The sequence below is a fragment of the Callithrix jacchus genome, chromosome 14 (assembly GCF_049354715.1).
Source record: "Callithrix jacchus isolate 240 chromosome 14, calJac240_pri, whole genome shotgun sequence".
Lineage (NCBI taxonomy): Eukaryota > Metazoa > Chordata > Mammalia > Primates > Cebidae > Callithrix > Callithrix jacchus.
The window spans coordinates 71,503,301-71,525,137 of record NC_133515.1 but is presented as its reverse complement, the minus strand read 5'-3'; the positions used below and the strand labels follow the sequence as shown (position 1 = coordinate 71,525,137).

At 42.0% G+C, this 21,837-nt stretch overlaps 1 protein-coding gene across 4 annotated transcripts in view; it reads right to left on the bottom strand.

The window, feature by feature from the left end:
* THADA (THADA armadillo repeat containing) overlaps window positions 1-21,837 on the bottom strand; it is a 361,249-nt gene that overhangs the window by 101,240 nt on the left and 238,172 nt on the right. For all 4 annotated transcript variants that reach the window (XM_035272684.3, XM_035272683.3, XM_035272686.3 and 1 more), the window contains one exon: window positions 11,918-12,033. In XM_035272684.3, coding sequence (XP_035128575.3) covers window positions 11,918-12,033 — 116 coding nt within the window. The remainder of the gene's footprint in view (window positions 1-11,917; window positions 12,034-21,837) is intronic.

The following is a 21,837-nucleotide window of genomic DNA, read 5'->3' as shown; positions in this document are numbered from 1 at the left end:
TACTGGTATAACTTTACTCAAGTCTCCAATCTGAGACAATCTTTTTTTTTTGATTGAAGACAGAATCTTGCTCTGTCACACAGGCTGGCATGCAGTGGCACTACCTCAGCACACTGCAACCTCTAACTCCCAGGTTCAAACGATTCTTGTGCCTCAGCCTACCAAGAAGCTGGGATTACTGGCCCATGCTGCCATGCTAAAAAAATTCACCTTATCTAATGATTAAACTCACCTGTCCTTTAAAGACTTCTCCCTCCTCCTGAAGACTTCCTTGACACCCCTACCTTGACAAGCTGGCACTTATTTCTCCCTTCTCTGCTTCTGCAACACACTTTGACTCATTCCAGCATTGACACAATCTTGTTTATAGTTAACTAAATCCATACTTGTCTTAATTGTGGGATTTCTGAAACAATTACCATTCATTCATATATTTCCCACTGTGCCTACTACATTGCCTTGTAATATTTGTGACTCTGAATTGACTCTAATTCACTTAACAAAGGTAACAAAAGTACTGATTTATCCAAAAGATGGAAGATGTTACATGCTAAAGAAAGAAAAATAACCTACTATATTAGGGCTTTACATAATATTATGAGAATGTGCTGAAGACACTTAAAACCTGCACTCCCTTGCAAGCTAAGCAATGACAACATTGCCCAAATCTTCCAACAGCAACACCCCAATAAGCCAACAGCTACAAGACAGAGATTTCTGAGCCCTCTATTGAGCTAACTGCCATCTCCAGGTTAGGTCTGCAGATTTCTATATTTAAAAAGTAGAAAGGATCAGCAGTTGGGGGTTGAATTCTTGGTGTGTGTGCAGTTGCGTAAAAGGACTATTTTTATTTCTCGCTGCAGTATGAAGAAGCTTTGATCTTGGGCAACTTGCTCAAAGGCCCAGTGTAATATATTGATCACTTCTGACTGCTTTTACCCAAACTAGTTTCCATAAGCTCAGTCTGTCAACAAGAAATACTTCATATATTTTCAAACTTCACTTCTGCTCGAACACATTATTCCTTTAAAACTTGAGGTTGTATTTTTAAAAGGAATATTTAATGAAGAAAATGTTTTGCACCTTGTCCCATTGGCTTGGGTTGAAATGTGATAATGTCTCTTTTTGTATTTAAAAAACACAAACAGGATCTCATCCGGAGATATCATGACCTTAAACATTCCTGAGACGTCTGGAAGGGAAGCAAACATATGTCAGCATGCTTGGATCTAAAATACACCAACTGCATTTCTCTCGCCATTCAAATCTGCATGAGGCTCAGGTGACTTTGAACAGGCTGGGCTAGAGGATTAAAGAGGGGCCCTAATGAGACTAGCAGTTGAAAAGTAGTTACTACCCTCTTCCATTTTTTCCTAACAATTTTTTCTAAAATTAAAAAAGGAGGGTACTTTTTTAAAAGAACAAAAGGAAAGAAAGAAAAAAGGAAAAAATGAGAGAAAGAAAAGAAACAAGCCAAAAAGCAAAACCTAACCCCCAGCAATGCCTGGAAACTTGCTGTGTGGCTGGCCATCCCTGTCATAACTTGCTTCCCTTAAGTTTTGGCAGGGACCACAAATGATAGCCTTAAAATGCCATATGATCATCTGAATATTTTAACCATCATCCTGGACTGGATTCATTTCCACGGCATAGAAGTGAAACAGCAACCTGCAGCTGTGGCAAAGGGCTGTGGCCTCTTTTTGAGTCACTGCGAAAGAAGGATCTCTTTCTTCGGGAGCGGACCAATCCACGAGGGATTTGGGAAGGAGCTGACAGTGGGAAAATGGAAGCAGACCTAAACCCCAGCATTTCTGCCTGGGAAGTGTAGTCTCTTGTGTGAATAAATCTGGTGGTTAGAAAATAAATGCTGTTTTCAGCTGTTGTAAAGCAAAACAGAATTCTAAACCAGAACTTCTGCAGCTGGCCACAGACCCCCTAGGGAAAAACTGAGATTGCCACACAAAAGCTTCAGTTTTGTCTCTATAAGCATATTTTCCTTACACATTTAAATCCACAGGCCCTCCAGGAGCACACCACTCAGCTCAATGGGGTCCAGTAAGTAAGAGAGGAAAGGGAGAATGGCTGGGAGTGTGGATAAGGGGGTCACAGAGGAGACGAGAAAGTTGATTGAAGTGTATGGCTGAGGGAGACCAGGAAACAGACGAGGTGCATATGGAAGACTGCTTGGGGTGTGAGGGGCACTTACAGGAAAGCAGTACAGGGAAGTGGATGGATCATACAGTTAATCACTTTTGCAAATTAGAATTAACTTGGGGTAGCAAGTCATTAGGTCTGGTCCATAGAGTAGGTTTTCAACAAACATTAGCTGCCTCTACTGTGTTGTCCCCTCATCAGCACTGTTTTATGCAAAAATTTATTTCCAAGGTTGCTTTCCTCGTAACCTTGGAACCTGGTCTTGTATTTCTGAGACCTGTTTTTCTCACCAGAATATCAGACTGTTATTTTTCAAAATGATAAACACGCTGCATGCCAACAAAGCACTGGTCCCACACCAGGCACCGAGGCCACTGGGATGGCTGCCCAGACAAGGGAGTATGGACTTCCCAGAGAGCCTTGGGGCCATGAAGCCCCTCAGCACAAGTCATCCCAGGTGGGGAGGGAGAGAATCTTGGGCTGATCCCTTCAGTAGCCTCAGCCCTCTCCTGCAGCTCTAAGCTCAGCCACAAGCCCTTGAGAATGAGGGCATGGGGATGGGAGTATTTCAAACAAGGGAGCTAGAAGATCACAGAGCCTGGCTCTCTGACCCTGGCTCTTCAAGGTATGTACTCTGTCCCCCGGGCACCTGGTCAAAATGGAGGATCTGAGGCCCCACCCAAACCTAGTGAATGAGAGTCTTCATTTTAACAAGATTCCCCGGTGATTCATGTGCCATTTTCTTTCTGAGAAGCACTGTTCTCTAGAATGCTTAAATTACCGCTATTCAAAACTCTCACATAAAAACACTGTCTGCACTGTCTGGACAGATGGAGGCAGTGTAGTGAAGTACAAAGAGCCCAATAAGGTGCTGGGAGCAAAGCCCTCAACTAATGTTAGTAGTTGTCAGGTAGGATGTTAATTCTGGTGAACTGTGTGAAAACGGACAAATCCTCCAATCTTTGTGGGCTGTAGTACTCCAAATATACAGGGGCGAGAGTAGACTATTCATACAATAAACTTCATGATTCCTTCCAGTTGTAAAATTCTAGGTCAATGATTCTATTTGATAAGAGTCTGTTCTGTTGCTCTCTTTACACTGAAGTAGTGGTTTTAATATACAGTTGTAGTATTTGATATCACGTGGCATACAGCAGGGATCAAGTATCTGTTGAATGAGGTGATACAGGGATATTCTATTTAAGCTTCTACTCAATAAAACCAGGCTGAGTGTGGTGGCTCATGTCTGTAATGCCAGCACTTTGGGAGGCCAAGGCAGGAGGCTCACTTGAGTCCAGAAGTTCTAAACCAGGTTGGGCAACAGAGCAAGAGCCTGTCTCTACGTAAAAAAAGTTAGCCAGGTGCAGTGGCACATGCCTGTAGTCTCAGCTACTTGGGAGCTGAGATAAGAGGCTCACTTGAGCCCAGGAATTCAAGCTGCAGTGAGCTATGATCATGCCACTGCATTCCAGGCTGGGTGACACAGTGAGACCCTGCCTCTCAAAAAAATTTTTTTTCATGCCACCACTCCTGGCTAATTTTTGTATTTTAGCAGAGATGGGGTTTTGCCATTTTGACCAGCTGGTCTCAAACTCCTGACCTCAGGTGATCTGCCTTGGTCTCCCAAAGTGGCTGGGATAATAGGTGTGAGCCACCATGCCCAGCCCCCAGTTAACATTCAACCATTAACCACACCACAGTATCAGGTTTAAATGGTACTTCTGAGGGCCAGTGACATAACTTAAAATACCTAAATCAGAAACTCTGGGAATGGGGCCTGGCATCATAGGGTTTAAAACCTCTCCAGACGATTCTAAAATGCAGCCATGTGCATTAAGAACTAGCATCAGTCTATCTGCTACTTAACAACTGCCAATAGCAAGGGACACAAACTCCTATTTCCATAGGAACTTGGAGGTAACCTAATGAGAGATGCGGCTAGGCAGAGGTCGTGGAGAAGCACAGAGTAGACCCATTAAGAGAGGGTGGCTGGGATTTAGCTTTGGCCCATTGTGGCCACATGGGAATTTGAGCCTGGTGGTGCCAGATCTTCCCATTTTTCAAAAGAACCTGTGAATCTTGATTTACTATGAAATTTTTCATTTTAAAATGCCAGCAAATAATTAACAAAAAGAAATTTAAATCCTGCACAAGTCAAACGGAACACATCAATGGCCAACTGATCTGAACACACTATTAGTCTGAGCCCTCTGGCTGAAAGTGCACAGCAGGCCAGCGCCTGAGCAGCACCCCAGCGAGGGCTCAGGGAAAATCTCCTTCTAAAGAGGGTAAAACAAAGTGCTAATGCAGGGCAATTTCTGTGTGGTAATACAGGAAGTAAAAACTGAAGAACTGGCCAGGTGCGGTGGCTCAAGCCTGTAATCCCAGCACTTTGGGAGGCCGAGGTGGGTGGATCATGAGGTCAAAAGATTGAGACTATCCTGGTCAAAATCATGAAACACCGTCTCTACTAAAAATACAAAAAATTAGCTGGGCATGGTGGCACGTGCCTGTAATCCCAGCTACTCAGGAGGCTGAGGCAGGAGAATTGCCTGAACCCAGGAGGCGGAGGTTGCAGTGAGCTGAGATCGCCTGGGTAACAAGAGCGAAACTCCATCTCAAAAAACAAACAAAAAAAACCTGAAGAAGTATCCGTACCCATTGGATTTATCTATTAGCTCATGCCAAGCTGAAATGCAAACTAAAATGACTGGCATACATGAGGTCTGTCTCCCCAGTTGTTTTCACCGTAGAAAAGATTTTTTTGTATTAAGGCAATTTTGAGAAGAGTTAATGAAATAATATTTACAAATCTCCTCATATGAAGCACGGCACAGAGTAAGCATTCAAAACGTAAAAGTTTTCTCAACTGAATTTTTTATATCTTAGTTAAAATTTTGGTGGAGGTCTCTCATGCACTGTTGGCAGGCAGATGGACTTTTTTAGAAAACAGTCTGGCAGTGTACACCAAGACTTTTTCCATTTGTCCTCGACCAATTTATTCCACTTCTGGAAATCAAACCTAAGGCAATAACCCACAATCACACACACTCATACACACATATATTCACACTATCTCTCTCTCTCTCTCTCTCTCTCTCTCTCTCTCTCTCTCTCTCTCTCTCATGCACAAAGATTTCTCTGAAACATCCTCTGTGACACTAAAAAAATGGGAAACAAACTGAATGCCAGCAGTGGAGCAATGGTTTGGTAAATTTAATGAGTAATTATTCAGGTGACAAAAAGATATGGCTTTCAAAACTGGTGTTTTCAAAGATTTTTGTTCTTAATTCAAAAATAGGCAAAAGCATTTTATTATTTTAGAGATGCACAGGTGGTAAAACTAGGAAGAAAAACAAACAATGATCATAAAAAGTCATGACAGTGATAACCTCAGAGGAGTGCTAGGGTATGTTTTCTTTCAAATATTTTCTATTAAAATGTTTTAAATTATGGTAAAATATACATAACATAAACTTTACCATCTTAACCATTTATTTATTTATATTTATATTTTTTGAGACAGAATCTTGTTCTGTTGCTCAGGCTGGAGTGCAATGGCACAATCTTGGCTCGCTGCAACCTCTGACTCCGGGTTCAAGCAATTCTCTTGCCTCAGCCTCCCAAGAAGCTGGGATTACAGGTGACTGCCACAATGCTCAGCTAATTTTTCTGTATTTTTAATAGAGGCAAGGTTTCATCATGTTGGCGAGGCTGGTCTCAAACTCCTGACCTCAGGTGATTTGCCCGTCTTGGCCTCGCAAAGTATAATCTCAGCTATTTAGATTATAAGCATGAACCACCCGCACCCAGCCCCATCTTAACCATTTTTAAGTGTACAGTTCGGTAGTGTTAAGCACAGTCATAATATTGTACAAACAATCACCAGAACTTTTTTTTTTGAGACAGAGTCTTCCTCTGTTGCCCAGGTTGGAGTGCAGTGGCACAATCTTGACTCACTGCAACCTCTATCTCCTGGGTTCAAGCAATTCTCCTGCTCCAACCTCCTGAGTATTTGTATTTTTAGTAGACATAAATATTTGTATTTTTAGTAGACATAAATTTCACCATATTGGCCAGGCTGGTCTCAATCTCCTGGCCTCAAGTGATCGGCCTACCTCAGCCTCCCAAAGTGCTACAATTACAGGCATGAGCCACTGTACCTGACCTCCAGAACCCTTTTCATCCTGTAAAATTAAAATTCCCCATTTCCTCCTCTCCCTAGCCCTTGGCAACCACGATTCTACTTTCTATCTCTAGGTGTTGACTACTCTATGTACTTTGATTAGTAGAATCACATAGTATTTGTCTTTTTGTGATGGGCTTATTTCACTAAGCATAATTTCTCCAATGCGTTGGAATTTCCTTCCTTTTTCAGGCTAAGAAATCTTCTGGTGTATGTATACACCACATTTTGTTTAACCATTCATCATTCATAAACAGATAACTGAGCTGTTTCCATGTTTTAGCTTTTGTGCGTAATGCTACCATGGATACGTCTTTGAGACTCTGCTCTCAAATCTTTTGGGTATGCACTCAGAAGTGGAATTGTTAGATTACACAGTAATTCTATTTTTAATTTTTTGAGGAAATATCACACTGTTTTCCACAGTAACATAAAGAGTTTAAAATAACAAATGCTCTCATGATAGTGTCGAGTGAAAAAACGAAGCTATAACTCACATATACAGTATAACCTTGACAAGGTTTAAAAAAAAAGCACAGGAAAAAAGATGAAGGAATTTCATACAACTCTTAACCAGTAATAGTGATTTAAGGACTGTGGTAAGAACAGACTTTTACTCTCTTCCAAATTTTGTACCTGACTAATTTCCTGTGATAAGCACATAGCATACAATAAAGAAGGGAAAAAAGGTGTAAAAATTTTTAGTAAGGCACATATTTATTTCTGGTCATCACATCCACTGCATGCATGCATTCATTCATTTGTTTATTGAGACAGAGTCTCTCTTTGTCATGCAGGCTGGAGTGCAGTGGTGTAGTCTCAGCTGACTGCAACCTCCACCTCCTAGGTTTAAGCAATTCTCATGCCTTAGCCTCCCGAGTAGATGGGACTATAGATGTGTGCCACCACTCGGATAATTTTTTTTTTGTATTTTTAGCAGAGATTTGGGTTTCACCATTTGGCCAGGGTGCTCTCAAACTCCTGGCCTCACTGATCTACCCACCTTGGCCTCCCAAAGTGCTGGGATTACAAGCATGAGCCACAGGGCCCAGCCCCGACTAGCATTTAGTTCACTAAGTTTACTAAAAGAAACATACATGCAACATACAAGCATATACATATACACTTATTTTTTTCCTTTTATAACCAAAGGAGGAGACACTAGATAACCAAATTTATTTCTGAAAAATTTAAGTCTAATATAATACTAATTACAACTCTTAGCCAAAGTAAATAAGCAATCCACCTGGGACAGCTGAGCCGGAATCTGCAAATAGCAAGGGCAACAGGGCATGGGGCTCATGTCTGTAATCCCAGCTTACTTGGGAGACTGTGGTGGGAGGACTGCTTGAGCCCAGGAGTTCAAGTCCAGCACAGGCAACACAGTGAGACCTCATCTCTAAAAAGAAAAAAAAAAACTTAAACCAAAAAAAAAAATTTTTTTTGCAATTAGCATGAGTGTCAGACTAGGAAATTCCTCTTTCATGACACCCACTGGCATCCTTTCCAGGCTAGTAGCAGACCCCTATCAGACCCCTAGTCTCATTTCATTTCTGGTCTAAATCAGTTTAGTTTTCTTTCAGCAGTTAGTGAACTGCCTTAGACCCATGAGAGAGACAGTAAACTGGATCAAGAAGGGAGGGGTGGAGGAAAAGGGGAAGGAAAGGGCTTGAAGGATTAATGAGCTTTCCATGAAGGCCTTGACATCTTGGAATGAAAAGCAGCCTGTAAGAGCTGAAGCCCAGTCCCTTCCTGAGGCCGTGTTGCCAGCTGACCATTCATCACCAAAAATTCCCTAACAACTCCATAGCTATTGCTTAATCACCTCATATAAATCCCTATTAATCTTGCATAGTCAAAACACAAATACACGACAAAAGTCTTCATTTTATGTGCCCTTAATTTCAGTCAAAATTTACAAACTGAATTGGTTATCCAATAGCTCCAATGAATTCTTTTTAAAACCTTCTTTGAGAACAAAAGCACAAATACATATCCACTAGCATTTTTGTACTTATGGGACTGAACAAACTCAGGCTAATGATCAAATAAATTATAGAAGGAAAAGGGTGTTGGTGTTAAAATTTAAGCCAACATTTTTTTTCTTTGCAATAACATTAATTTTTCATAGCTTATATTCAAAAGATACAGAAAATCCTTAGTAGGCTCAAAGGAACATTTATTCTTCTTTCATGTGTAAATTACCAGGGACATGAAAAAGCCTCTTCAGCAGCTGAATTTGGAATACTCTGCAATGCAATATCTTCATGGGAAAGGCAGGTGAAAAAATAAAGACAGGGGTCTGTTCTGAGAAGGGACCGCTAGGACCAGAGGGGGTTCATCTGAGCATGGAGTTAACTAGTATAGACAGACAACTCCCGGAACAAGAGGACCTCAGGGACAGGGCAGGCAGGTGACACGCTGAGGCTTCATCGCTTATACCCAGTTCTATATTTGCTATTTAGGAACCTCAAACTTTTCCTGTCAATGATGTGGATAATACAGGAAAACTGATACATAGCTTTGGAATGCATTGTGCTTCGGCAGTATGTTTTCCTTCCAAACTCTATTCCAGGCTCTGAACACATCCTGATTAATACTTGTAAAAGTGTGCTGGGGAGCAAAAGGAAGCCTGGTGCTAGGAACCATTTACAGACCACCCACAAAGTGGAAAGTTCACACTTAGATAATAGAGAGTTGACTGTACTGGAAACAGAAAATGTGGCTTTCCTAGATTATGGACAAGGAAGGTGAAAACCCAGTAAATTGCAGTGATTCATGCCTTTGTGTTCTAGAGCTGGAAAATCATGGAGAAAAATCAGAAGTAGGGTGGGAAGCAGAGGGAAGGAGAATGGAAAGCCCAATTAGAAAAACAGCAATAGGGGCCACAGCACAGGTTTTTAAAGGCCAGGAAGATTTCTCTTGCTCTTAGCTACAGAGGAAGCTGACGGCAGCTCTGTCAGCCATCTTCAGGTACCGCCCAACATGAAGGTTTACTCGATGGCTGGCCTGCCATTCCATCTGCTCCATCCCATCCAACAAGAGGTAATGGATTCAGGAAGCCAGTGGATAATGACTTTCTATGAGATGCATGAAGAAGTAGCAAGCTTCGGGGGCAGAAACTCCTTCTTCCCAGAACTTTAAGAACTGGAGCGTTAGGATACTTGGGACAGTCTTGGCTAGAAACAGGGTTTCAGAGGATAATTTCTGGAGAGCCCTGACTTCTTGATCCCCAGAAATAACAGATAGGAAGAAGTGGCCTATTAACTGGCAAACAGCTGAGGATACTGATGTGGTATGTATCTTCGGGAGGCTAAGAGCCATGCAGAAGGCAAATGGTACTAGACTTGGGGAAACACTTTATGGGTAAGCAACTCCTACTCTCTAAATAAAACGGAGAAAACAGATTGGGTGCAATGGCTCACACGCCTGCAATCTCAACACTTTGGGAGGCCAAGGCAGGTGGATCACCTGAGCCCAGAAGTTCGAGACCAGCCTGGGCAACCTGGCAAAACTCCTCTAACAAAAAAACCCACAAAAAACAGCTGGGCATAGTAGCATGTACCTGTAGTCCCAGCTGCTCAGGGGACTGAGGCAGGAGGATCACCTGAACCCTGGAAGGTCCAGGCTACAGTGAGCCGTGGTAGCACCACTACACTCCAACCTGGGTGACAGAGCATGATCCTGTCTCAAAAAAAGAGGAGCAGAAACAGACTAACACACTAAAAATGAGAGGCTCCCAATAACTTTATTGGCATTTCAGACACGAGATAATTTCTCCATCAATATCCCCGTCCAAAGCGATTAATGCTGAGACAATCATCAAGACATACAAATCCACACATTGGGAAATCCACCACTGGTTCCTTCACCAAAAGGTTTCTTTCAGGAGCCTTCACTGTGTGGCCTGGCCATCCTTCCTCAGTCCCATTCTCTGCCACTTGTGCCTTATATTTTAGGTTCCTGAGGGCTAACTCCCTTATGGTTTTCCAAATCTACTGTGCCATTTCATATTGCCTGTGCTATTACCTAAGCCTGGAATTCCCCTACATATCTTGGCCACTTGGTTAAACTTTGGTTCACTCTTGATGGCTGGTTCAATGTCAGCCCTCCCTCACCCCTTTTCTGGGCTACTGCTGTACCTACTACAGACATTCGTTGTAACACTTAATATACCAGATGAAAATTATTTACACATCTTTCTCACTTTGTGGAAGTCCCTAAAGCCAGGACTAGTTCTTTTATATTTTTGTGTCCCTACATCTCCTCTTTGTGTCCCTACAAAGGCTGGCAGGTAGCCTGTGCTCAACAATCCTCTGTTGAATTAAACTGATTTGAGAGTCTCACACAACCCATTACTTGAATTGCCATAGAAGGTAGGGAGCCCAACAACAGTGACCAAAAGCACAGTTTTTGAGTAATAAAAGAGAGGCTTCTACTTTAGACAGCCAACATACTTTAAAAAAAAAAAAAAACTTGTTTCTCAAACTCTAAGCATCAGAATTTTATTTATTTTTGAAATAAGGTCTTGCTCTGGTCACCCAGGCTGGAGTGCAGTGGTGCAATCATAGTTCACTATAGCTTTAAACTCCTGGGCCCAAGCCATCCTCCTGCCTTAGCCTCCCAAGTATTTGGGACTACAGGCATGCACCAACACAGCTCGCTAATTTTTGTTGTGGTTGTTGTTTTGTAGAGATGGGGTCTCATTGTGTTGTCCAGGCTGTTCTTGAACTCCTGGGCTCAAGAGATTCTCCTGCCTCAGCCTCCCAAAGTGCTGGGATTAAGGACATGAACCCACCACACCTGGCCAATATAGTGACTCTTAATCAAATGTGTGCACTATGGCAGGACAGGGGGTAACACGTGCCTCTTCTGAAGCTACTCTGCTGGAACTTGCAGAGGACCTACAGGGCCCTCTGCTGTTAACACTATCTTACCAGAGTCCTGCAACACCGATTTCGAACATGGCATTACAGAGACGACTCCCTGTATCTTAAAGGAGAAATTCTTTTTACGTCTTCCACTTTCATATAGTAAATGTTCTAAGTTCCAGGATAAACTAAAAATGTCAAGGATGAAAAATATGTTTCTACTCTTTTTTGCCTGGTTTGTTCAAGCTACGCCACTGCCCACGTAAGAATGGCAACTTCCATCCCCTCTTGCTATTCACACCCTCTCTGTTCCTCAGTGCCCGCTCAAGCCTACAGCAATCTCTCACCTCTGAGTTGTCATGGCACCTAAGAGTTTGTACCACATTATTTAGTCAATTACTGCCGTTCATTTTTATAACCTAACACAGGACTGGGCACAGAGCAGGTTTCAATATAATCAAGCTGATTGGTGGGCAGATAAAAAGCCATATTATATGCCCCTCAGTCACTTAGCAGTTTTAGAAAAATTGTCAAGAAAATATTTTTCTTTCTTTACCACAACTCAAAGTTCTAAAAAGATAAATACTCCAATAGTTTAGAAAATTCATGCCAATGACTTTTAAAACTCCCCACAACTAGAAACAGCAATTCTCGAATGTATTCCTAACCCCTGATAACTCCTTGCTCATGTGGGATTTTAACATACCTCTTAGCCAGCCAGAGTTTGGCTTTGGTACAAAGAGTGATGTCAATCAGTTCGTGCTGGAAGTCTGAATTCGTTCTGTGTTTGGAGTCTGAGTAGGCTTGCAACAAATGAAAAACCTAAACCAAAAAAGAAAAAAAACACAATACCCTGCTGTGAAAATACATTTTTCCTAAATGCTCAGTTCCTCCCTTTTAGGTTTCCTCAAAATATTCCCCTCAGAAAATAGACACCTGCAGAACATAGCTCTGGTCTCTTCAGAAAACCACGTTGGTTTTGGAGGATGCAGTTGTGGTGAGAAACCCAAGTCCTTAACCCATACCTGTGCTAAGGGTTTCTCACACAGTACCCAAAACTGATGACTGCAGCCCAACAATCATTTGCTACAAGAGATTCTTAGTTACAAAAAACCTATACATTGATTTCAGCAAAGAAATGCAAATATCTTTATGTTAGCAGTCTCATGTGAAAATAAAATGGGCCTTTCATTTCTTTTATTACCTTTTTTTTTTTTTTGAGAAGGAGTGTTGCTCTGTTGCCCAGGCTGGATTGCAGTGGCGTGATACCGGCTCACTGCAACCTCAGCCCCCCAGGTTCAAGTGATTCTCCTGCCTCAGCCTCCTGAGTAACTGGGATTACAGGTGCAAGCCACCACGCCCAGCTAATTTTTGTATTTTTAGTACAGACAGGGTTTCACCATGTTGGTCAGTCTGGTCTCGAACTCCTGACCTCGTGATCCGCCTGCCTCAGCCTCCCAAAGTGCTGGGATTATAGGCATGAGCCACTGTACCCAGCCAAAATGTACCTTATAAAGTCAAAGTCTTCAATTTAAAGAAAAATAAATTGTTTGAGAGTCTAAACTGGTTTACATGTCTGGGTTCATTAGAACAGTCTTGGCTAAAGAAGTAGGCCAAACTAATTCTTGCCTTAGCAAATACTGGGCAGTGATGTTTGTAACTATTTAGGTTTTTTTTTTTTTAGCAGATCTTCCCTTCCACGTCAGGAGTGAACACAGCAATGCAGATGTGCCCCACTTACACATGTATACCTGTGTGTATGCATGTATGCATGCATGTATGTATGTACTAGATTCAGCAATGACATCCAAAAGGGGAGTACAAATCTACAGCAGATAAAGAATGAGGACAGGACATACATTACTTTTTTGGCCTTGGCTAGTGCTTAGGAGAAAAATGCATGTCAGAGAAATCCTTCAGTCTCCAGCCCCCTTATCTAAAGAGGAAGAGGTGGGTGCAGCAGAGTAAGCACAGAAAAACACACTAAGAACTCTGAATGTCTATTTTAATAAAATCTGTTTCATTTCCCTATTATATCCTCCTCTAGAGCTGTGAATGATTCTATGTAACCAGATTCAACATTTTCCTTTCTCTCCTGTCAACAAGGGGCTCACAATAGTGAAATAATTGAGAGTTAGATATGGAAGGGGGTAATGAGAAACAGAAAAAGCCAGATAAAATCAATCCAGAGTCATCAGACCCTAAATGGGTGAGTTGGCAGGTTTCACTGGGTCAGACGTCTGCAATCACCAACAACAAATACATGCCAAGCACCTTCTGTTTAGAGAATCAAAATAATTTTTTTCTGAACAGAAGTAACTATACAGGAGAGTGCACACAAGTCCCAGTGTGGAGACTGAAAATGCTTTCTCTAATAATGGATCTGTTATTTCAGAAGCAACAGATCAAATGTCGCGCCTTCACCACACCCCCGCAGGGACCCAAACCGCCTGTCGTGGAGTCTGGAGCAATGGGTCTGGCTGAAGCTTCTGTTCTTAGGTGGTGACTGCCAGAGGCAAAAAATACCTCCCTCAGCCTGAATCCCCACTGTCCTGAAAGAGCTGGCAAAGTCACCGGGCTTTGCTTTACTTTTCTCTACAGCTGCACAAAACCAACCACCAGGGCTTTTCATGGTGTCACAGGATCGCAATTAATCAGCAGACACCAGCAAAATACACGACTTTGGAGTTTACCTGTAAAGAAACCTGTGAGATTTTCAAATGCTTCTCATTTAGAACCAAAAACTTCAAAAATAACTCCTGATGGATGTTTAAACTTAGTCCTATATTTGCTCACCTTACTTGGCAAAAACAAGACTGTTTTTGAAACGCTTGGTAGCTCTGGTTTATGAAAATCAGCCTACAAGTCCATCAATTCTGTCATGTTGGACACAAACCAGACAATTGTGATCCTGGTTATTCACCAGGAATGGAGAGTGATCTATTTACATGGGACAAATGGAGAGACAAGCACGCTGAAAAGAAGCATGTTAAAGGACCAGCATCAGAGCAGTCAAAGAAAAAAACAGGGCAGGGAAGGAGAGAAAGAAGAGAAGACAGTGGAAGAAGAAAGGAAGAAAAAAACTTATAAGCAAATGTATGAAACAGGTTAGTGTTTTTGAGATTTTTTTCTTTAAAAAAATTAATAAAAATATTTGAATACACAACTACCCTCATAAGACATTCAGTGTGTTGGGTTCAAGAAAAATGAGATCATCCTTTGGCATGAGGTCCAGGTATAAGGCCAGGCCCTCTGGTACTAGGATTTGATCAAGGTCAGACCCAGGAGCTCCAGGCAACTCCCACGAAGGGCAGTTTGTCCATCAGCTCTTAAAGGATGGCAGAGCAAGGCAACTCCTTCCCCACTTTCCTACAGTTCTGGTCCCAAAGAATTCTGAGGCTAAGAAAGTAGTCAGGCCCAGGCCTGTACTGAACTAAGCACAGAGAAACCAAAGCTGCAAGAACCAAGGAGGATGATTAACTGATCACACATGAGAACTCTGTGAAATTTAGTGTCATTTTAGGTGTCCAAAATTGGCAACTGAATCCAAACACTGTCAACAAATATTTATTAAACAACTCTTATTACCAGGCACTGTCCTGGGGGCTGCAGCAGAGATCAGATAGTTCCTCGCTTTTCTGTAGCTTACATTCTAATCATGGATAAATGAAAAATCAATAGCTTTCCTGCCTCTGCCTGGTCATGATGTATATAACCTGCACAGCAGCATCACCATCACTTTCCTTTATATGCTTGACCTCCCCCTCCAGTAAGTCTGATGCATTGTAGGAATTCAACAAGCACCTGCCAAATGAAAACGACGTTGGTACTTGGTGCCTCTTCCTACATTCACTCTTTTAGGATACATTCCCTTGGGTTTGGTGAGCTATCGCAGGTGCCAACTGTTGTGTCTGGAGTGGAACGGAGAGCTCAGTCACACTGTGCTCCTCATCCAGGGGATGGCTTATCTGATAGCGGAGGCAGGAAGGCTAGATTAGCACTAAGAATCCAGCCTTATGGGAAAGTGGAAGAGCATGGGTTTTGGAGCCGGGCAGACATAGGTGCCAACCAATTATCAGCTGTGGGGCTTTGAGCAACTTAACCTCTGTTTTTCCATGGTAAATGGCCTATAATACTATCTAACTTATAGGACTGTAGAGAGATTTAAAAGAATATATTTAAGACTAGGCACACACTAGGCATGTGATAACAATGCCGATTCTTTTCTGTGTTCTGTCTGCTCCCTCTCTTCCAGCCCCATTCCAAAAATAAACACAGAAGACTTTGCAGAAAGAGTGATATGCATATTTAGCCTTGAAAACAATCTTGCCAGAATCGAGGGAAGGTTATGCAGGCTGGGAAAACAATTAAAAAACATTTTAAGGGTATTAAAATATTGGTAATGCCAACAAAAAGTGAATTTTAAACTATGGACTTTAGTTAATAATAGTGAGTAAATATTGCTTCATTAATTGAAACAAATACATCACACAAATACAAAATATTTATAGTAGGAGAAAATTGGGGAAGGAGGTGAGGAGGAGAAAAATATTTGGGAACTTTCTGTATTACCAGCTCAATATTTCCAAAAATCTAATTGTTCTAGAAATAGTCTATTAATTTTTAAAAACGTTGCTACTGTTCAGGGGAGAGAGAGCAAGTGGTCCTGTGCGCAGGGCACAGCCAGGGTGTGCACAGGGTGGTGGGAGACACAGCTGGAGGAAGGAGTTAGGTCAGGTCAGAGAGAGACCTTAAAGGCAATGTTAAGGAATGTGTACTTTATTCTACGGATGGCAAAGATTTTTTCAGAGAGTGCTCTTGGGTGATGAGATCTGTAATTTGGAGAAAAAAGCAAGGGGCAGGGTGGAGGTCATAGCATGGAGGGTGGAATGTCCAGGACTATGGCAATAGTCTAAGCGGGAGGAGGTGAAACCAGCAGCTCAAAACCAATAGTCTATAGGCCCAAAGTTGCTGCAGATGTTTTATTTAGCCCATGTAGTACTTTTAAATCAATCTGTATGAATTGGGAGATTTCACATTAAAGTCATCCTGATTTCCCATTTACTTTGAGAAATTTGATCTGGCTATAGCAGCCCACCTTCCTGTAGGGTAGACAGTCACTGGGCCAGCCTGAGCAGCAGGAACTGGCCCTGGAGATGAGAACGGCACTCTCTGGCCCACCACTGTCACCACTATTACTATTGCCTGTTACTCTAGTCACTAAGACGGAAGGTCAATGGCTTTTATCAAAGCTCTTAGGCAAAAAAAAAAAAAAAAAAAAAAAAAAGACAACTTCTGAGGAATCAAGAAGAAAATAAAATACTTACTGAACTCAACTCTCTATTAAAAGTTTGAAAACAAAGAACAGGCAGAGAGCCCCTGTGTTTATACTCATCCCCACTTGGTTCACTTACATGCCTGGCACGCGTAGGATTCTGATTTTGTGATACCCCACTGTACCCTAATCTAAACTATAACAGCAATGGAAGAAGAGGAAAGGATGTGTTTGAGAGAGCTTCTGCGGGTTGCCGAGGCGGGGCTTGGCAACTGATTTAGACATGGAGTTGAGCGGCAGGAAAGAGCCTCTTAATTTGGGCAGCTGGTGAACAAGGGGCATCTTTCAAGATGGAGCTCGTAAGAGAATCTACAGCAGGCTTGGGAATGAGGGAGGGGAATTAATCAGTTTGGTTGCAAATATCCATGTGATGATTGCTTTACTTAGGGTTTTATCTCACAAAAAAAGAATTCTTTTGAGACAAAAGGGAGCCCTATTAATAATCACATTGGGAAAAACAGAGGACAGATGTTTACCCCTAGCTGTAATAGGTCCCTTGGAGAAGGGCTAGAGGTGGACTCAGAGGTCATCAGCAAAAGAAACAGGAGAAAGCTTTGTTGCCTTAAGATAGTTACGACCCAATCAGAAAAAGACTGAAAGCACGTATGAAAAAAAACAAGTACAAGCCAACAGTATCACCCGTGACTATCATAGGCATGGAGCTGCCGAGAGATGGGACTGTCAGCCCTGCCCTGAGGAGGGGGTGGTCGTGGAAGCAGCTGGGAGGAGCAGGGAATGCACTGCAGGAGGGTGCCAGTGAATAGACGGATTTCTTGCCCCTGAGATGCAAGCCTTAATGAAACTTTGAGGGGAACTGAGAAGTCTGGAGAACCTTGAAGCAGTTACCCTGTTCCCCACCCCTCCACTCTAAACAGAGGGGGAGACTCAGGGGACCCCTGGGCATCTGTGCAAAGCATGGAGTCCATTTTGGCAGCTTTGAAATGCTCTTTGAATAAACGCCATGAGCCTAAAGAGAGTCATGAGGCAGTTCCCTGAAAAAACTTGCAGTGCACCAGTAAAATATGTCTAGTTTATGCTGCTGGACTAAAATAGCAACTTATGTTAGACAAGATCAAGATGATATATGGTTGTTTGGGAAGGCAAGCTGAGATGGGTTTTCCTCTTCACCAAGCATGGCTTCCAGGCAATTTTCCCCCTTATAAAATCAACAGCAGCTGAGCTCCAGAAACCAGCAGGATCCAACAATAACAGGACAAGGTTAGGCAGGCTATGAAAAAGGACAACTCCAACAAGAAAAGAGATGCTCATTTCAAAGGTCAGATACAAATGGGGTAAATGGATTGTAATCATTTAAAACCTCAAACTCTGAAGATCAAAAAAACCTGTCCACTTTTGCAACTGTATTTTCTTAAAAGCAAATTCTGTTTTTCCCTTACAGCACGCAGACTACAGGTGAATATTTTTGACCCTATCACCTTCAGCCGAGTATAAAATTTCTGTATCTGCCATTTTACCTAGTTTTCTCCCTGCATTGCTCCAACTGCCAAAGCTAAGTCAGTGAGTGCCACATTATTCCAAGCTTAGTGTTTAAACAGGATTTTATTTCGGCTGGTAAAACATCTGTATTTTTTCAGGGACTTAAATAAATGATCTATGCTGGGAATGTACAGAATAGGGTGATGTCAGGCTCCCTTTTTTTCTCAACTCACTGGGCAGAACAGGCAAACATTGTTTCAGCCTGTAGTTGGGAATGTGAATATTTATCCTGTCGACTTAATTCACACAAACAGAACTGCAGGCAGGCAGAAGTATTTTACAGCTGTAAGTCAGACTGAAAGGGGGGTAAAAGGGAGATGACTGAGGGAGGAAGCTAAATTTTCTAATTCACAGAAACGAGCCCAACCACATTAACTGCTGGGAAACAGATACAGCAAAAATTATTCAAAATGCAGACTGTGTTTGTATGTGAGTAGAGGACAGGGTGGGAAGGCAAGAGAAAGAAAGGTCTCTAACAATACATACGCTATGTCATTTGCAGCCATTCCAATGTGGGCTAGGATTTCTTTTCCACTTCCGGCAAATTACCTGGAACCCTAACTTGAATATAGGCTTCTTAGGAGTACCCCTCTTGCCTCTGACTTCCACAGTGCAGGGTGCCACGCTTACTGGGATATAAGTACCCACATATATCATCTGTACAGAGCTCAACATGTTGTTTTTTCTTCACAGCCCAACTGGGCGGCAGCCAGACCTTGGGGTAACTGAACTCAACCTGGTCATTCCCCAGAAGAAATGGCTTAGTGGGCATGTGCTGTCCACATTAACCCACCAATACCCAGTCAGGAAGTATTTCATGTGGTTAAACACCAACCTGTTTATCAGGTAAGAATACATCCTTAGGATGGTCTTGCTAAGTTCCCAAAACATGAAACCTTACCGTGTTGTGCACGGCTGCCAGGAAAAGGATGCTAATTACAAAGTGTAGTTACTTCCTAGCTGATTCTGGTTTGAGAAGACAGGAAACAGGCTGTGAATATCTTTAATGACTGCAATGTACAAAAATACAAAGCCTGTTGGGGACTGGAAATTCACTTTGGGCCTCAAATCCATCCCCTCCTTTTTTTTTTTGTGGTGGTCCCCACCTGTGGTCCCAGTTACTCTGGGATGCAGGAGGATCACCTGAGCCTTCGGAGGTCGAGGCTGCAGCAAGCTGTGATCTCACATGGATCTCTAGCTTGGGCAACAGAGTGAGGACCTGTCTCAAATATAAATTAATTTAAAAATTTTTTCAAGAATAAAAATGAAAATATAAAATAAATAATTAGTATTTTTTTTTCTTTTTTAGATTTTTAATGTTCCCATCCCCTCCTTTCTATGAACACTCCCACTATTCTAGTTAAGTAGCAAGAAGACTTCACACCTAGACGACAAAAACAATTTAACTGCCTGGCCTCTGCCTCCAGCACTTACTTTACACATGGCTGGCAGAGAAATATTCCTCAAGCCAAGCTCTGATGACATCACCCTCAAGTTCAAATTCCTCCAATGACTTTCAACCTCCTAAAGAATGTGCTGGGCACTAAAGGCTCAATCTACTTTTCTAGATTTAATTCCTGCCTCTTCCACTTGATGAACCTATTCTGTGGCCACAAAGAACAATGTTCCATTTCTAACAACCTACAAATGCTTTCCCCACCAGGACGTTCCACCCATTTATCTCCCCACCCTTTCCAACTCCACCTACTAAAATTCCATTAATAATGTAAGACCCAGCTTAAACGTCACCTTCCCCGTAAAATCCTCTCCAGCTTTCCTCAGCTACCCCCATTCCCACCCTAAGACTCACTGTTTTTCTCCTCACTGTCCCAACATCTCATTTCATTTGATGATTTTTAAAAACTTTTTAATCCCAACATCATGGTTATCAATCTAAACTATCCCTTCCTAGAGTGTAGAGTGCTTGATCTGGCAGGGAGAGGAGATCAAAACAGAGCATTCATTGATTTGGAATTCTACCATGGTCTTGCTAGGGCTGGCAGGAACAGAAGCTGCATTTGCAGGAGCAGCTGGGGTGCTAAAAGCCACCTCTGTAAACTCTGGTCACATCAAGGTGTTGGGGGAAATAGTATTGACAAGAAAGAAAGTATACATTTGTCTTGTATCATCTCTCACCTGTTGTTCTAAATTTTACAAAGTAATTATGAGTTCCTTCATAGGGGAGGCTCACCAAGGGTCCCCAACAAGGGCCCGCAAGCTGTTGGTTAAGGGCAAGGTTTGGACAGTGATGTCAATGCTAGTCAACCTTAACCCAACAAACAAATGAAGACTTGCATATACAGAATTTAAAATTAACTAAACACTAACATAGTATCTGCTCTAACGAAAAAGTTCCTAATTTTAGAACACAGATACATTTCTGAAAATCTAGTTATAAAATTATTTGTAAAAAAAAAACCTGTTTAAATTCTTTAGAAAAGGCTGTATTATATTTGATAATTTATCTTCGTTATATATCTGGATCTTCAACTACTGAGTTTCCTGAGAGTATCAAGACCAATAAGAAACTCTTAAAACTTACTAATGAAAAATTAGTAATGTTGGTAACTATTTTATATGCCTGTTGGCCATTTTCATGTCATCTTTGAGCTATAAAAGAGATGTATATTCAAGTTCTTTGCCCATTTTTAAATTGGGTTATATGTTTCCTTGCTAATCAGTTGTATGAATTATCCATAAATCTTAGATAATAAACTCTTATCTGATTACACGATCGGGTGAAGTGGCTCATGCCTGTAATCACAGCATTTTGGGAGGCTGAGACGGGTGGATCACCTGAGGTCAGGAGTTTGAGGCCAGCCTGGCCAACATGGCAAAATCCTGTCTCTACTAAAAATACAAACATTAGACAGGTGTGGTGGCACGTGCCTGTAATCCCAGCTACTCAGGAGACTGAGACAGGAGAATCACTTGAACCTAGAAGGCAGAGGTTGCAGTGAGCAGAGATTGCGCCACTGCCTTTCAACTTGGGCACCAGAGTGACTCTGTTTCAAAAATGATGATAATAATAGTAACAATACAGATAATTTGTCCAGTCAAGACAAAGTTAATTTTTTAAAATAAATTTTATTGTGTATATTTAAGGTATAAAACATGAGGGAGCCAGGCGCAGTGGCTCACGCCTGCAATCCCATCACTTTGGGAGGCCGAGGCAGGTGGATCATGAGGTCAAGAGATCAAGACCATCCTGGTCAACATGGTGAAACCCCGTCTTTATTAAAAATACAAAAAATTAGCTGGGCATGGTAGGGCATGCCTGTAATCCCAGCTACTCAGGAGGCTGAGGCCGGAGAATTGCCTGAACCCAGGAGGCAGAGGTTGCAGTGAGCCGAGATCGTGTCATTGCACTCCAGCCTGGGTAACAAGAGCAAAACTCTGACTCAAAAAAAAAGAACAAAAAACAAAACAAAAAAAAACATGAGGGAGAGGAGGCGGGGGAGAGAGAGAGAGAGAGAGAGAGAGAGAGAGAGAGAGAGAGAGAGAGAGAGAGTGTGTGTGTGTGTGTGTTGCTATAGAGAAATAAATTAGCATACTCACCATTTCACCAAGTAACCAGCATCCCTACCACCACCCTCCGGGCAAGAGTGGATTATTAACTATAGTCCTCATACTGTGATTAGATCTTTCAACTTATTCATCCTACATATTTGGTACTTTGTGTTTTTTGATACATCTGATTTCCTGTTCTATATTCCAATCCTGGGGTGACCACTAACCATTAGTTTATTCTCCAGTTCTATATATTTGACTTTTTAAAAAAAAAATTCCACATA